This window comes from Haliotis rufescens, unplaced genomic scaffold (genome assembly GCF_023055435.1).
Source record: "Haliotis rufescens isolate VD_foot unplaced genomic scaffold, xgHalRufe1.0.p SCAF_6, whole genome shotgun sequence".
Classification (NCBI taxonomy): Eukaryota; Metazoa; Mollusca; class Gastropoda; order Lepetellida; family Haliotidae; genus Haliotis; species Haliotis rufescens.
Window position 1 is genome coordinate 7236545 of NW_025964334.1, and position 18457 is coordinate 7255001.

Consider the following 18457-nt stretch of genomic DNA (forward strand, 5'->3'; position numbering starts at 1 on the left):
TAGCATGATCCACACTCGGTTATTTACAGCCACAGCGATATTGATGGAATGTTGCTGACTGGCGTAAAACGTCATTCACTCACTCACAGCAGCTGTAATTGATGGCATGGACATCTTCCATGAACATATAGTGTCATCAACTCTTCTTGAATTCATAGCTTCCATATTGGTTCTTTTTGGACAGGATATAAATATGAATGTTATTATGACCCTAGTAAAGGCCTTGATGTTTTTAATATTAATAACCAGGTTCACCATTATATTAGATATTAAATATTGAGGTATTTTCCAATAACTTTTTATGTATGTAATTTTCTTTGTCAGCATTTGACAAAAGACAATACAATATTTATTTTTCACAAAAGATGCTTTCAACTGAATGGATTATGAGTTTAATTAAAGGTTTGTAGTTATGTTTCTTCAGTTGAAGTGTTTACCTTGTTTATAGAGGCACTTGACTTGTGATATTCAGTGGCTTTAGGTAAACTTGCTGAAGACTGATGTGCCTGCAAGGCATTGTCGTTGGTTAGGATGTTGACTGACCTCATTTTCTACCCCCTTGGATTTTGGCCTTAAGAACTTGACCTGCAACTGATAGTACACGGCACTGGTCATCTGATGTGAGGGGCGGTCGGGTAGCCTAGTGGTTTAAGCGTTCACTCGTCACGCCGAAGACCCGGGTTTGATTCCCGACATGGGTACAATGTGTGAAGCCCATTTCTGGTGTCCCCCACCGTGATTATGCTGGAATATTGCTAAAAGCAGCGTAAAACAATACTCACTCACTCACTCATCTGATGTGAAGAGAATCATATCAATATCAATATCCACATGGTGGACATGTATGCATAACAATAAGTATTCTTCCAGGGCCTTGGTTGTTCGGTGATGGATGCCTGGTAGTATTATTAATTTGTTTGTTGTTTACATTAGCACGTGACTGAAATATGCTCTGTGACTGATAATGTAAAATGTCAGTTTGGATTGTTGTGTGCGTGAGTGAATATTGTTTTATGCTGCAGTCCGCAATATTCCATAATGACACAATAGACCTGTATAAATTAATTTGAGGCCAACCTGTGGTTGACCACATGAACAACAATTAATATTGCTTACAGGGCAACTGACTTTGGATGTCAGCAGCAGGAATCCATCTGTTAACCTCATGTCACCTGTCAATCAAGCCATATGACCAATCAAAATGTCCAAAGTGATACATTATCTGCCATTCAACTTCCAATAAAGGTATACGTTTCATTCGTAGTTAATGGTTTTGTCAAAATGCAGCATGCATTTGCTTATTGTATACTTTATCAAGCACCTGTTCCAGTAACCACCCCTGACCTACTTTCAGACCAATCTGTGAAGGATGTTCATATGATGAACGTTTACCAAGAATACAAAGAGATATACGGTCACTGGCAGTAGAAAGTTCAGATAATGCCGGACTGGAAAGTGTAAAGGTTGCCAGTCCGTTTATAAAGTTGCCAATCCACATCTTTCTCCACTTTACTGTACAGTAAGGAAGATAAATAAGTACAAATTTCAACTACCGTATTCAACGTAATAAGCACCCAGGGCACTCTTAAAATTAGGAACAGGGGGCTCTTATTAGAATATTATTTTGGTGAGATAAATTTTGTGGTTTATGCTGACAGCCTGAAATGTTTATGTACCATAATTAAGGGTACATATAACACACGAGTGTGTATTATACGCGAAAAAATGGGTCTTGTGTACATTGATCAATCGGAAGGGGTGCCAATTTGGATTGTTCACCAGCCAATATATTAGCAAATATCGGTCGGGGGCGCTTATTACGTCAAATACGGTATATCAAAAAAGAAAAATCAACCAGACCATTGGACAAGCATGTTAAACAGACCATGTTGGAAGGTATTTCAAACACTGGCACTGGTTATATAGGGAGACTGAGAGATGCATGAGTATGACTGCCGGTTGGTGTGGTAAAGGGAAGCAACTCTTGCCAGCTTCTCCACCAAGAGGGATGGCCTCCCAATGTTCCCAGCTGTTCGAGTTTGGTCATGATGACCGAGTTTAATTATAAACTGGTGGAATATGTTGTAAGGTGGAAACCAAGTAGAATGTCTGATTAAAAATGTACATCCATAAACAGAGGAGGAAGAGGTGCGCGTGAGGATTTACGTGTCTCGTTGTGTGAGAGATCCATCACTGTTGACCCAGGTGGTCGGCTTAGATTCCGATACAGACCTGTCATCTTGTTATTTGTTTGGCTTTTAGTTTTTAGCAGCATTTGTTTTGTGTCACAAGTGAAATGATCAGACACATGGAATGTTATGTTTTCTTCATCCAATTATGATCACAACATTTTTTGCTTGATAATCAGTTTTAACCTTTTGAAAAAATGTAGTAAGCTAAAATATTATGGATATTTGGATACTTTACTTACAGCTTGAAGGCATCTGTTTAGAATTGATTATTTGAATTTTTTAAATTTTAATTCAATTTTTTGTGAAAATTTCAAAGTAACAAATTTCAATTCTTTGGCATTAAGTTCAAGATTAGCTGATTTAAAACTTTGTTATGCACCTAGTGGATGTCTTTTAATTTTTAGAAATTACAATAAGCCAGTTTGCAATGAAAGTAAATGAAGAAAGCATGTGACATGTAAAAGTGCCCTCCCACTGGGGATTCCAGGAGTTGGTCCCCAGCCCCCTGTGCTGGTCATACGAGCTGACTGAATGGATCAGGTGGTCAGCCTCGATGGCTTGGTTGATTGCGTGTCATTGTACCCCGACAACATGGATCATACTGTCAATAACTGGTTTGACTGGACCCAAGTCCATCATTTACAGACCATCTGTCATAGAGCTGGAATAATGGTGCGTACGCTGTTAAAAAATACCCAGACAACAAATTCTAATCAGATGGTTATTATCTTGAAATAAATTTATTTGGAAACAGCGTAATTGCTATGTTTTAATAGGCAGAATCTTAATGGTGATCAACTATTATTAGGGGAACTATGGTAGGGAACTAGATGGGTGACTACGGTAGGGAACTAGATTAGCCATGCTTGGACAAAGGTCAGCCATTACTTTCCAGCAGAAGGCTCCCGAGAGTAATCATTCCAACAAGGTAAATGTGGCAGGAATACTCTACTATCGTGTGTTTTGTTGTTAGTTCATGGGGTGTGTCTCAACTGTGTACCGTGCAGTTATGTTCCTTATATTGGTATAACTCAGGATGATATCATGTATAACTCTGGGGTGATATATATAACTCCTACGTGATATCATGTATAACTCCCAGATGATGGGACAAGTGTTTGCTGCTTATTATTTAATCAGCAAAACTATGACAAGGACCCTTTGACTTCATGTTTTAAGTTGAACATTGTATAAGCTTATCTGCAAAAACAGTGGTAATGATAATCATGATAATGTGCTATTCAGTACCCATTTATGTGATCACTGATCAATATGACCTATATATGACTATGTTTAGTACATGACAGCCAGTTTCTGCTCTAGTGACTTCCCTGCTGGCGTTTAAGCTTAGTCAGATTTCTTTAGGGTTTTGAATGATATTCCCGCACTCAGACTCTCCATCGCTTGAGGGTTTGAGCCCAGTGGTTCAGGTGTTCACCAGCTACACCGAAGATCTGGGTTTGAGTCCATGGTCTCGTATATATACATGGGACAGATGGCCAGTGGTCTTAAAGGTTCAACAAGTTGCTAGGGGAGATTGTCATCTTTAGATGACTGCAGATGTTTCAAAGAGATGTCTGAATTTCACTTTATTCTGAACTGGATGTGTAAGATATTGAGTGAGTGAGTGAGTTTGGTTTTACGCCGCTTTTAGCAATACTCCAGCAATATCACAGCGGGTGACACCAGAAATGGGCTTCACACATTGTACCCATGTCGGGAATCGAACCTGGGTCTTCTGCGTGATGAGCGAATGCTTTAACCACTAGGCTACCACCGCCCCTGTTAGATATTAAGGGCTAAATATAACTTCAATGTAACCTCAAGTACCACCCAGTAAGCATAAAATGGGAAATCCCCAGGGGAAATTAGTCATTGGTTTGTTTTAAATAATTGACTACACTGAAGGCTGGAATTGATCGATATCTCCTGATTTGATGTCATTGTTCTGCATGGCTTGTCATTGTTGACCGTAGAGTTGTAACCCAGTTCACACACAGTATTTACCATGTTTACTCTACTGGCAGTATTTGTGCACTTGTGTTTTAATGATGTTGGAATTGCTCTGCCAATATGGACTTGTGTTTCAATGATACTTGAATTACAGTGTGGGTGTGAATGATGTCAAGGCATATATGCAATTTCTTGAGACAGAATCATGTTTGAAAGGTATGTTGTTTGTTTTGTTTGGGGGTAAAAGTTGCTTCAGGGGTGCATTAATGTTCTTAACCCTGTATGTTCTTTTGGTGTCTTAATGAGATTTAATTTCTGGGGACTCTTGCAGATCCGGGTGGGGGATAGGTCTTCAGCAACCCATGATGGCTGTTAAAGGTGACCATGCTTGCATAAGAGGCGGCTAACGGGATCGGGTGGTCAGGCTTGCTGACTTGGTTGATGCATTTCATTGTATCCCAATTGCATAGATTGATACTCATGATGTCAGTCACTGGATTGTATTGTCCAGACTCGATTATGTTGATGTGTTGTTATCCTTGACAGTGTTAATCATGTCTCATGATGTGATACTTAAGTCTCACTCACTCACTCACTCACTCACTCACTCACTCACTCACTCACTCACTCACTCAGTGGTCTGGTGGTAGAGCATCTGCCCGTGGAGCGGAAGGTCCGGGGTTCGATCCCCGGCCACGTCATAACAAAAGACATTGAAAGATGGTACTTGTTGTTACCATGGCTGGCCATTAAGGGGCTAAAACATGGGGTAGCACTATAAATCTGCATCAGTCCGACTAGTATAAGCAGCCACGCACGCACACATGCATGCATATCGCTATATTAGTGCAGTAATCTTGGATGCGACATTTCACCTCGCCTACCTCACTCACTCAAATATTTCTTGCATCTACGGGTATTAAGCCTTTATGATGCTGCAAGAGCTGTGGAAAACTCTCCTCAGTCACTCCACTGACTAGCGGAATCCTGTATTGTCTGACATTCCTAGCTACAAATCCATTAACTCAACTTCCAACACTGTATCAAGTACAAATAAATTACTACACCCCTAATCTGTCATATCACCAAATGTGATTCACACCTACGTGTGTGTTTGTAGTTAAGATTATGAGGGACCCGTATCTCAGTAATTCTCGAGAGAGGAGGAATGTTTGAGTTTATCCTGTCTGAGTGTGTTGAAGGGATTTACTAGAAAATGTCGAGCAATAATTGTGAATGAGAGAGAGTGTGTCAGCTTCATCTGGGACATTTTTCGAATATTTGTCGATGTAATATGACAGTGTGGAACAGCATGGTTCTAATCTACTCAGCTGTGATATGTGCATGTAAGGCTGTAGGCTTACAATGATGGGCACAGCCAGTATTATTGGCTGTAACAAGCACATTAATCAAAATGGCTGCTCAGTAGGATAAAGGGAGATAATTGCATAACAGGAGATGTATAACAAGGCAGATTGAGATTGGGCAATGAATAGGTGTGTGTTTGGGAGTCTCGGATTACAAGGCTATTGTGGAAAGGTGGTTTGTAAGCTGTTGCACTTGCTGCTGTTACAAGTTTGTGAGAAACAATATTTTTCTTTAAGTGTCAAGATATTTGGTTCTGAAATATTTGTTTACAGAATTTTACATGTATTTAGTTATGCAATTGGTTTAATGGTTTAGTTTAATGTAATTTTATGGTTTAAAGAGTGGCTGTCGTTGTGTTTAACTGCACATACTTAGTTTCGTGTTTAGCAGTTTTATTGCTTTTTCCAGTCGCCTATGTGTTTGAATATGGACAGTTTGAAAAAGCAATAATGGAAAAATATGAATTTTAATCCGAAGAAGAACATTTTATGTTTTGTGAGATTGTTGTATCTCTCTGCAATACTTCCATCCTCAGAATGACACAGAACTTAGTAGGTGGGTGCCAACCGTCAACTTGACGCCCAACTTGACCAGCTGACCGGTCCTTGGTCATTGTTGTGGACTTGTGTCCATCATGCAGGTAAACACTTACCTGTTGATGGTAATTGGATTTAGCCCCCAGGGATGAAATGGAAACCTACCTCAATGACATGTTGTCAGAACACTCTGGCTCGATGACTCTCATCTATCCTTGCGGACTTGTCATTCAGTGTGAAAGTAGATTATACTTAGTTAAAGAATTTAAGATTCTTCGCTCACTGGTGTCATCTATCTATTGTTTGATAGGCATTTCTTAGCAGTTGCCGGATGACAAAGTAGACACAATTTATGAATCACAACTTCTTATTTACTTTAAGGTGAACCCGTGAAGATCCGGGGTAGAATAGGTCTTCAACAACCCATGCTTGCCTTAAAAGGCGACTATGCTTGTTGCAAGAGGCGACTAATGGGATCGGGAGCTCAGACTCGCTGACTTGGTTGATGCATGCCATCGACCCCAGTTGCGTGGATTGATGCGCATGATGTCAATCACTGGATTGCCTGGTCTGGACTCGATTATTTACGGACCACCGTCATATAGCTGGAATATTGCTGAGTGCGGCGTTAAAAAACTAAACAAAACTAGTGAACTGCTGGCCCTATCGTCTGAGGTGTCAGTTCACTGTGCAGAGTTGCATCCCTTAGGTGTGTCAGAAACCGATTACCATGTTGGTTTCACTGACCTCCATCAGGCTGACACACTATGAGACCGCCTCCGTGTTCTAGTGGTAGAGCGTCCGCCCGGAGAGCGGAAGGTCCAGGGTTCGATTCCCGGCCGCGTTATACCAAAAGACGTTAAAAGATGGTACTTGTTGTTACCATGTCTGGCGCTCGATCGACATTAAGGGTCTAAAATAAGGACTGGTCGGCTCGGAGTCAGTATACTGTGTCTTAGTGGGATATTCATGTTAAACTGCTGCATGGTATCTCAGTGAGCTAGCACTATAAATCGGCATCAGTCCGGACTAGTACAAGCAGCCACACAAACACGCACACGTACATGCACGTTGCTATATAAGTGCAATAATCTTGGACCCGACGTTAAACCCCATTTCACCTCACCTCATCTGACACACTATGATTTATCTAAAATACTGTTGACTACCCTGAATACACAAGACAAAGCGTGAGTGTCAGACAGGGTACTAATTACATCCTCACTGATGTGAAAGTGGGCAACAAGCTATGAGCTCATGCGAGGACCCCCTTTAACGAGACAGTGTCAGAAGTTGAGGCAGATGAGTCCTAGACTTCCTTGTCACTTGCACCCCCATGTTAACAGAACCCAAGATTCCCAATATTCAAACACTGTTGAAGCAGACCTTAATGACCCCGAACTTAATTTTGAACACTGGATATTTCCAACACAATGAGATAGTGACAAATGATAAATAGGTACAGGATTATCTTAAGGGATTTCCTACTGTGTGTGAGAAAAATCTAGAATCTTGATAAATATGTCACCAAACAAACGCCTTTTTGTGAGCAACATGTGTCACAATGCTTTTGAAACCTGACACCTATTGATGGAGCATATTGGGAAAGGAAAATTAATTTTTGAAAAATTTTAATTGTGTAATTTAAATTTTTTTTATTATTACCAAACAATCTTAGTTTGGTATACATTCACTGTTTGTCTACACAATTTACCTTGAAAATAATATATTATTAGATAGATTTATATAATGTTAAGTACATGCACGTCCCTGCAACCCTGTACTGGATCTGTTGATGACCAGTTAAAGTGTACAAACCAAAGTCAGAGCTCCAGATAACTTTTTGAGCAATTCAGTTTTTACTTAACGGTTTCTATTTTAATTGGGTTTTTACATGTTTCATTTGGGTAACCAATATCTTTCACTCATCTCTTAATTACTCTTTTGGGTTTTTCCCCAAATTAGTAAACATTTTGACATTTAAAACAAAAAATGAAATAATGTTTTAGATGTATGTACGGATTTTAAATATAGGCTTGACTCGGAAAGTAACTTAGCTCGTAATTGTGTTTTGGAAATTAGCTCCATTGTACTCACGTTGAAAAAGCTTCATTGGGTATTTATGCGTGCTGTTTTCAAACAATTGAGTTTTTAATTTTATGCATGCATTTCTGTACGCAAGTTAATTGAAAGTATAATTGGGTTTTGAATAGTTTTGTGGGGTATTTTACGCTAATACGCAGCTTATCTGTAGCTCTGCAAACTGCCAGTGAACTTGCTGATGTCCTGTGATATCTATTCTGACTGACTTACTGATATAGGAGATTTAACGTGCGCTTTCCGACTGTAGCGTATTTCGCACACGGAATATCTATTCAATCTGAAGCTGTTTATGTATGTCCTCATTCTTTTCATAGTACTGCTACTCCCTATAGCGACCTTCAGTGATAAGGGTCCAATCTTTCAATTTCATAATCAACATACCGAAGTGCCCATCATATTAATGGGATTTTCTACCTCATTGAACAGATCTGCACCTGTTAATGCAGTCATTCATACCCTGCTAGCCTGTAGGGAGCTAGTCCGACCTCATGACCCCTGTAGAACATTGTAACCGGCATGTCCACCTCGCTGGACAGATATTTATATAAGGCACCACCCCAGGTCACACCTACCTCAAGTGACAGTACGTTACAGCCAATGGGGCTCATTCTGAGAGCAGGAGGAGGACAATTGGTGAAATTGATACAAGCTGGAACACCAGATTACATCCCCATCATGTCAGAGGTCAGATTTCAGAGGTTAATTTTCAATTGCCTTTACAAATTTGGGATGGGAAGAAAGTTTGGTCTTCCATTTTTGAATTCTCAGTGGTCAAGTCAGAATGAAAGTTGAGAGGAATTACGTATCTGGCGGTCAGTTGTGTGTGGGTCCATGTAAAACAGTGCATTGTAAGTATGGGGATTATTTCTTATGTTATAATACAATGCTGGGATTAGCATCGCCACTGTTTACCTGCCGTGGACGTTATTCACTAGCCTTCCTCCAAGGCTGTACTACACGATAAGTCCATGGATGTGTAGCAAGTCTACCTTATAAGGCAAGGGACAACTTGTCCTTTTTAGTTATGAATCTAGGAAGTATGATTAACTAATAATCCTTTCCTGAGAGACTTATGCAAGTCTAGTTATTCATCAGATGTGACATGTTAGGTCATGAAGGTGGCTTTGTGATGTTGAACTGGAAGTAGGTAAGATCAATGTCATTTCAATAGATTCTTGCTTCACATTTTGCTGGCTGTATTTGATTGTACTCAGTGCTTCTTATGATGCGGTTGAACAGGAAATGAGGCAGATTGATGATACGATACCCACACAGTTTTGAATTTAGCAAATTGGTTTCATACAAGGTTTAGGGGAGATCCACACTGTAGGTCCTAGAGGATGCTCACATTCCTGGAAATGTACAAGAGGATCGTTGTTAAAGGACAAGGTTGGAGCCAATTTTGTCCATATGTTGATAAATTTAAGAAATACGCAAAACTTATGGAAATATTATGAAAGTTAGCAGATGTGTTCAAATGAACATGATGAACTAGACATTGTTCATGAAAACAATTGCATGTATTGGACACTAAATTTGTAGGTAATGCTGAAATGTGTCACTGAAACCGTGTCTTGGTTCCAGACATGGCACAGCTTACAATACCTTGTCCTGTCTTGAAATAGGCATCAGAACAGGACAGTCTCCCACACCCTTGGGAATAAATTAGAAAAGGAATCCAAATCAAGTCTAGAATGATTTAGCAAGTCTAGATTGCCTCAGCTCTAGGATTAAGCATTGTTCTGGGCTCCATTTGGATTATTTTTTTATGTTATAGATATAGTTTAAGATAAAATAACTTTATTCCGGGGACTAAACATTTGAGATTCCAGTGTCTGTAGCAATACTAATATGGCTAACTAAATGGTTCCAGTAAATTTGTGACATTTTTTTATTGAGTTGGTCACGTTCCATCCAGCCAATTTAGAGTCAGTGTTTGATAGTGGACTTACGTAAGTAGTGAGCCGTGACCCTGCCATGGAATATGTCTGAGCTGTGTTTAACCTAAACCAAATACAATTTCAAACTTAGGCCGGTCCAGTGGTCAAGGTAAATAGACCTTAGTTTGAAGTCCTCCTTGTACAACTTGCCAAAATTACCTGTTTTACAGAATTGTTGATCTGCTTTTGGTAAGTGTATTCTTGATCATTCCTGCTCCATAGTTTCTAGTTTGTTTGATCATGCAGATGTATGTCAGAAGTATGTAAAGTTTGGTCTTGTGTTGCACTGTTTGAATGGGAAAAAATACGATTTGTTTTTTTTATCTGGCTTAATTAACTTTTCATGATATCTATATTAAATTGAAACACGTAATGTTTTGTCCCCAAACAGTGATTTTGTGTGCTTTGTGCTGCATTCATAATGTCCAAGTCTGTGTGCAGTGAGGCTGTGATAGTATCAGCAGTTGAAGGGACTAATGGGACATACACGACACTGTGTGGAATTTTATTGCCTGTCAAGAAGATAGACATTGATTGTCAGAATGTCTTAAAGATTTTTTTAAATTTGTTAGTCGATAAAAAGTTGATAAAATCATGAAAATGCAATTTGTCTACAGCAAAATACCCGTCTCCTCCATTTCGAGTTGACAAATCTTACTACCATGACTCCATACACAGAATTTGTTAAAATATTTCGAGAGTTATTTTAGCGATATGTTTCTTGACACAAAGCAGATTGTGACATGTTGGTGGATATTTGCAGATAGTACAGCGATGAGCATTATAAGGATATGTTTGAGATTTTATCAGAGTCCTTGGGAGGAATGTTGCCTGTGGTTTGAATGATGATGTTTAACAATACCTTCACTGTTACTTGTATGGATTGTATTTACCTTCTTGAGAAGCTCCCGGGAAGGTTGCTAAAGTTATCAAATGTTTCGGTCTGTCTGCACTGGAAGGTGTGATCGCAGATGAAATAAAATGTTTGGTTCGCTTGTTGAAACATTTCTTTGTCCTCTAGATGAATTAGACACTTACTTTCAAATAAATAGAGGTTTGCAGTTTTTTCCATGGGCTTTTCTGCACATTTGGTGAAAGTATCCATTGAAGACACACCAGTGGGTAGGTTGTCAGATTAACTTTTCAGAAAAACGCAGGTTTTTTTACTGTTGTGTTGTCAATTCTAGTTTTTGCAATTTTGTGTGACATTCTTTTTCTGGGATCTGTATAATCTTATGAAAGCTTTTTTGACAGACGATGACTTCCTTTGACTCTTTTTGACTCAACAGACATATTTTCACATTATGTTTGGTTTTTTTTGCGGGCAAATGTAACAATGCCTCTTCTCATAGGATCGTAATTGAACTTGTCACAGAAGGTCACTTGACTTGAAGAGGTTCAAGGGTTACTACCTGACATCACTGTACTTGTGTAACAGGATGTAACTACATGTGCAATACAGGGTGAGGAGAGTGTTGTATTATGGGAGTATGGCCCATACATGATTATATTGGTACTGGCTAGTCTTTACTGTTGGAAAAATGAAGTCCTTGATACAATTCCTTGATGTTACAACATATTAAAAGTTGAAAATTATACACTTTTCATTTTGAGGCCTTTTATGGGTTTGTTATTCACTTGTTTAGGAAACCATTGAAAGTTTCAAGATGCTTATTTGTTTGTTGTGTAACGCAGCACTCAGCATTATTTTGTAATTGTATTCTGGTCTGTAAATAATCGTGCTGCACCAGACAATCCAGTGTTTGACATCATGAGCATCTATCTATGCATTCATCAACCAAGTCAGGGAGCCTGGCTAAACGATCCTGTTTAAGTCGTGTCTTACAAGCATAGTCGCCTTTTACGGCAAGCATCATGGGGTTGCTGAAGACCTATTTTCTACCCGGATCTTCACGGGCTAGTTTCAAGATGTACAATGCATGTGCTGAACAAATGACCAATACTTGTCATTATTGAGAAACCTTTTGTATTTGATTTTCTTGTGGATTTTAACACCTTATATTATGAATTAAACCTTTTTGTAAAGCTTGAATTTTGTTGTAGTTTTATCATAGCTTCGTTTCAAATTTAAGCTTGGGTTCTTTTGTATGTTTTACCAGAAAAAAGCTGTTAAAATAGTTCCGTGGTCAAAGTAATAATGTGACTGCCTTTGTATGCTGTGCACGAGCTGCTCAGCCTTTGTGGCGGCAGTTCGCAGTGGCTTGATGCCCACACTGACACTAATGGTTATGCTGAGGAGAGGAGAGATTCCACATCACTGAAACACAAATATTGTCCCAGCGATTACAGACGTGCTGACAGGAGTGACCATCTCCTGAATGCTGGTCATTGAGGCCTTTACAGAAAATAACTGTTTCATGATCATAACTTACAGACTCTAAAACTCAGTCAGTTCGGTCAACCCGTGAGAAAACTGTTCCAGATGGTGTGGCCAAACATAAGTTCAAACATGGGTCATTTGGGGAATGTTTTTTTTCTTGTTTTTTGTTTAATGTCTCACTCAGAAATATTCTAGCTATGTGACAGCGTTCTGTAAATAATGCATGTCATCATATCCCAAATGCGTAGATAGATGCTCATGATGTCAGTCACTGGATTGTCTTGTCCAGATTGTTTACAGACCTGTCATTTAGCGGGAATATTGCTGAATGCGGTGTTAATTAACAAACAGACAAAAAGTGTTACGTGATACACCTGATTACTCTTGACTTAACCCATCTTCCATATTTCAGTATTGCTAACAGTTAGTTGTATAGCTTGCACTTCACGTTTAGTTTGGTACCTAAAGCTGTGTTATTTGTGCAATGCCACATATGCCTCGCAGTAAAGGTCATCAGTCATCAGTCAAGTTTTAAACTTCTTAAACGCCAACAAAGTTTTGTGTGGCCTCACGCAGGCTGATTGGCCTTGGCGAGTTTCTGGCCAGTGTTGGGGTTGTGACAGGGGTGTCTGCTGTCTCCTTGTTTTTTCATTAGTCTGGTGAATGTGTTACAGGCATGCTAAGAAGGGGTTAATAGCCCTTGAGGCATGCGGTTCATGCTAATTCTGTGTGCTAAACCACCTGTACAAGAGCTTTTCCTCTTGCTCGTTAAGTTCAAGTTGAAAATGATTCCAACAGTTGCTTTATTAGCCATAGCGAGAAGGTTGAGGTAAAGACACCTGTGGTCATGGTTTTCACTGAGGGGTGTTGATGGTGGAAGCCTTATTGGATTCGGTTCAGCTGCATTCATTATCTCTGGATTAATTGTGGCTTGGTAAAGCAGATATTGGCAGCTTTATGGTGGATCTGAAGACCTGGTGGAGGAAACAACTGTCAAATACGTCAAAGCTTGGAAGAATTCTCAGCAGCTATCTGTTGCGGTGATCACCTGTTTAGCTTGGAGAACTTGGAGAATCCTTTTGGAAAGACTGAGGAGCCTCCATGAATTGTTTCTTGTATTGACTTCTGTTTTACTTCGAGTTTAACAAGGCCAGTATAACCTGGCATGTTTTCTTAAAACACTTAGACATTAATTGTGCCTGGATACTGTTTTGTATATGGAAATATAAGGTTTGTTTCCTGGTTAATTCTGTTCAATAATCCTGACACTACTGTATCTGCTTTAAAACAGATGACAGCTGTTGAGATGAGTGACAATATTTGAAATCTGGTGCTTGTTGAGTGTTTATATGAGAGAGCAGGATTGTGAGGAAGAAGTCTGCAGTAGCATTGAGCCTTGGGATAGACACGCCAACTGTGGTGTGTCGTGTCATCCTGAGAAGGGAACACAACAAAATGAGGGAGGTGTTTTATTTCGATAGCTCGGACTACCTTGCTCCATCCAAGTATAAGGAAGTTGCCCTTGGATATGAGACCTGTGAGTTTCCTGCTTGTGTTGTGTTGTATAGTGGTAGGATATAACTAGTATATCACCCCAATAGCCTTGCTCCAAGGCTGTACTGAATAATAAGTCCATGGTTTATAGTCATTCTATTATAATAAGCAAGTTTAGATTAGTGGACAGTTTCTAAGGACACCAGGCTTTTATAGGGACAACTTGTTTTATTACTTATATAGCTTAGAAATATTTGAAGTAACAATCGTTGCCTTAGAGACTTGTGCAAATCTATGACCCTGCATGTTTTATATGGTTGTATCAGGGGTGTGATATGATCAGTATGAGATAAGAGGGTCATGATATCATACGTAACAGAATAATCAGATAATGATCTTTTCTGTTCTGTTATAGCCTTCATTCTGTAAGTAGTTCAAACTCTTGTACTCTTGTTATTGGTTTTGTTTGTTTTGTGCCACAGAACAATAATTCCAGATCTACCACAGTGGCCTGTAAATGATTGAGTCCCATGATAATACTTGACTCTGGGTTTATATTGGGGGGTACAATGGCATGCAAGTCATAGAGCCTGACTGCCTGATTCATTTATCATCTATATGACAGGCCTAAGGTTTCTGGTGACCTATTCTGTTCTATTCCAGGTCTCATGCTATTGATCACTTGTTCCTCATGCCCAATTACATAGCTTACTGTGTGTTGCAATAATGGCTACAACATGAGACTTGATGCTTGCTCACTCACTCACTCACTCACTCACTCACTCACTCACTCACTCACTCACTCACTCACTCACTCACTCACTCACTCACTCACTCAGGAAACAGGGGCACTGGTGACACATACGTTGGCTGTGTAAAATTGCATACCTTTAGACATGCCAGAAGCATGATCATGGGTTTCAATCCCGGTCGCTCAGAATATGTTTATAGGTTTGTCAGCACTATACTTATGTGTGTGGGTTTCCTCAACGCGTACGACCTGTATCACTTCAAACTTTCCACCCACAATAAGCTGGCATGCCATGATATAACTGGAATACTGTTCAAAGCTGTGTTAAACCCCACTCACTTTGTAAGAACTCACTATGATTTGGGTTTCACCAAAGTGGTCAGTGCCTGAAGTCTGCGTCACTTGGGCTTTCTTTCACATCCATCCATCAGACAAACTATGCTCAGACCCAAATACTGTTTAAAGGAGCTCTGAACCAAACTCACTCGCTCACTCTGGAAAGTGTTCCTGATGCTGGTGGATGGTTGGGTAGCTGGTGATGTTGCAAAAAGCTGTCCACCAAAGACCAGGGTTCGGTTCTAACCTGGTACAATAAGACCCATTCTTGGTGTCCTCTGCTGTGATATAGCATACTGCTAAAAGCAGCGTACCGCCAATGATCTCTCTCCAGCTGTTTGTGTTACTCAACTTGGATGACAATAAGTGTTTGATAAGTGGCACAGATGAAGGAAGTGCAAGGTAAAAATTAACAAGATGGTGATATGTTTGTTTTCTTTCGTTTTTTGGATACCATACAGTTGTTTTGAACATGGAGGTATTCTGAACTTTGACGAAGACAGAACTTCTGTTGAGGGAATTCTTATTTCTCGTAGCACTAGAAAACTTTAGACTTGCGTATCCAAAGATAGATAATGATATCAGCTGATAGCACTGTTCCACAAGAAGGGACATATCAAAAAGTCTACATCTATTTTACGATTTTACTGGAACAATATTAAGCATATGTGTAGTTCAGAAACAGATAATAAGATAAAATTTTATGAATTATTTATAAAATAATTATTCAAGAAGGTTAGTGATTCTGACAATTAAATTGTATACTTACAACGTATGAACTTATAATTTTCATAATGACATGTTAGTAATAGTATATGACCCCTTGACCTCTATGGGTGGATGTAGATATTTGTGTGGTGAACTCTATGAAGAGCAGCTATTGTGTTCATCTGTTAGTTGACAATTAATCTTGTCTACACTGGTCATGTCTGCTCTATAATCCACTTTGTGTGACAACATTCTCTCAAAATTAACTTGTTGACAGAGACTGGTGCGTTATGTAACATTAATATCTTTGGGTGTGTTTTACATGGGGCTGTATGCTGTGGTGTCTGTCTTTACACTGACTGTGTTATACTGGGTGCATGGTGCAATGTGTATTGTTATACACTGACCGGGATATAAGGGAAGTATTGGTTCACAAGGAAATATGCCACTTGGAGAGTTCAAGTCACAATCAGGAACTCTAGGTCGACCTGGTCTTCCTGGTTATCGGCTTGTGCTGGTCTTAGAGGGCTCTCTGTACATCACCCAAACTTAGTTGGGTTTTTTGTGACACAATTCTAAACAACTTTCTCTTCTTTCAGGTTTCATACAAAAACATGGGTACCTGGACCATTCCAGAGATGGACGCTTCAAGAAAAGTGAGTAGTGATTGCCGGAAATTGTTTTATAACAAATTTTGTTTGTTTGTTTGTTTGTCGTTTAATGCTGCACACAACAATATTCCAGCTATATGACTGCAGGTTGTAAGTAATCAAGTCAGGACTAGACAATCCAGTGATTGACAACATGAGCATCGATCCACGTAATTGCGTCAACCAAGTCAGCGAGCCTGATCACCCGATCCTGTTAGTTGCCTCTTACGACAAGCATAGTCGTCTTTTACAGCAAGCATGGGTTGCTGAAGACCTATTCTACCCCGGATCTTCATGGGCTCACAATATGGATGACTGAATTGTCTGGTCCAGACTTAATATGATGAGTTACAGGCTGCTGTGATATAGCTGGAATACTTCAACAACATTGAACTACAACCAGACGCCACGCCACTCCACTCCACTCCACGCCACGCCACGCCACGCCATGCCACGCCACGCCACGCCACGCCACGCCACAACACATCACCAATATGCCACAACACGTCACCACCACTCCACAACACAACACAACATGTTTAAGTTGTTTTGTTGAAATGATGTTCCTGTTATTTTGACTAAGGTCATGGAGGGCAAAGGAGTACTCGACATCGTCAGTACACGAGTTACATGTGGACCACGTATGGTTTTGATCAACACTTTATTGGGATCATATTGCAAGACAACTTCTGCAAATCTCTTTTGGCTGCTATTCATTCAGATAGTTTGATAATGGAACACAGCTTTGCACATGTCCACCAGGGCAATGTGTATTTATCCTAACCTGACTTGTTATTGGTATTATATGGGGATGACAGCCTTGGATAGTTACAGGAACGATGAGTTCACGTTCATGTGTGATAGCAACTCTATGGTTGTTTCCAGTGTCTGATGCGGAGAGGTGGACACTAATTGGACTCTTACTTTTGACGATTGTGACAACAAATAATTGTATTACAGTCTGTGTGAAAAACATTTTGGAGTAGAGTTCTTTAAATAAGCTGGCTATTACTAGTTCAACTATTTATAACAAAAGGAATTTTACAACTCTGACATTAGACGAGTGAACGTCAAACTGGGATTCAAACCAAAGATGATGAGTTTCTGACAAGGTTAAAAGTTTGCAACTCTCATCAGCATGATCAGAGAATTGCTGTGCTTTCGACATTAGGTCACATGTGCCTTGGTGTTTGAGGAAAAGACTGATCGCCCTTGTGAATGTGTGACATATTTAATTCGTAAGCCATTTGTTTGTGAAAGGAGTGTCTGATTTGATTCGTTTGTAATGTGCACACCCGAGAGGACTCGACTTAATTTATTCTTGATCATGTTCATTGTTCAGAACTAACACTATCTGATGTGAGACTTGGTCGTGTGACTCTCACAGCAATGTTCCCTCGTGCAAAACCACAGAGCTTCAGATGACTTTATGAGCAATTGAGTTTTTACTTGAAGGTTTCTATTTTAATTTGGGGGAGGTCGGGTAGCCTAGTGGTTAAAACGTTTGCTCATCACGCCGAAGACCCGGGTTCGATTCCCGACATGGGTACAATGTGTGAAGCCCATTTCTGGTGTCCCCCGCCGTGATATTGCTGGAATATTGCCAAAAGCGGCGTAAAATCAAACTCACTCACTATTTTAATTTGGCTATTACATTTTACATTGGGTAACCTATATTATTTTATTTATCTATTCATCCCTCTATTTGTTTTTTTTTCCAAAATGAGTGAGAATTTTGAGATTTAAAAGAAAAATGAAATAGTGTTTTAGATGTGTATAATGTTCTAAATATAGACTTGACTTGGGAAGTAAATTAGCTTGTATTTGTGTTTCGGAAATTAGCTCTGTTGTACGCATGCTGAAAAATCTTCATTGGGTATTTACTGGTGCTGTTTTCAAACAATTGAGTTTTTCGTTAAATGCATGCGTTTCTGTACGGAAGATAATTGAAAGTAATTGGGTTTTGAATAGTTTTGGGGGTATTTTACGCAAATACGCAGGTTATCTGCAGCTCTGAGACCATATTGACTTCCTCCAGAGAATGTTTCATATTTCATAAACTATTATGGGGGAAATGGGTGACCC

The 18457-nt window shown here is 39.5% G+C and overlaps 1 protein-coding gene across 5 annotated transcripts in view; it reads left to right on the forward strand.

Moving 5' to 3' along the window:
- Window positions 1–18457, forward strand: part of LOC124143981 (rho family-interacting cell polarization regulator 2-like) — a 119882-nt gene that overhangs the window by 53515 nt on the left and 47910 nt on the right. For 4 of the 5 annotated variants that reach the window (XM_046513184.2, XM_046513183.2, XM_048385846.1 and 1 more), the window contains one exon: window positions 16322–16378. Coding sequence is in view for 3 of the 5 variants with exons in the window: in XM_046513183.2 (XP_046369139.1) it covers window positions 16322–16378 (57 nt within the window). In the remaining 2 variants the exon portion in view is untranslated. Of the gene's footprint in view, window positions 1–3101; window positions 3121–16321; window positions 16379–18457 lie in introns of those variants that run through there. The other variant, XM_048385848.1, reaches the window with a different exon arrangement.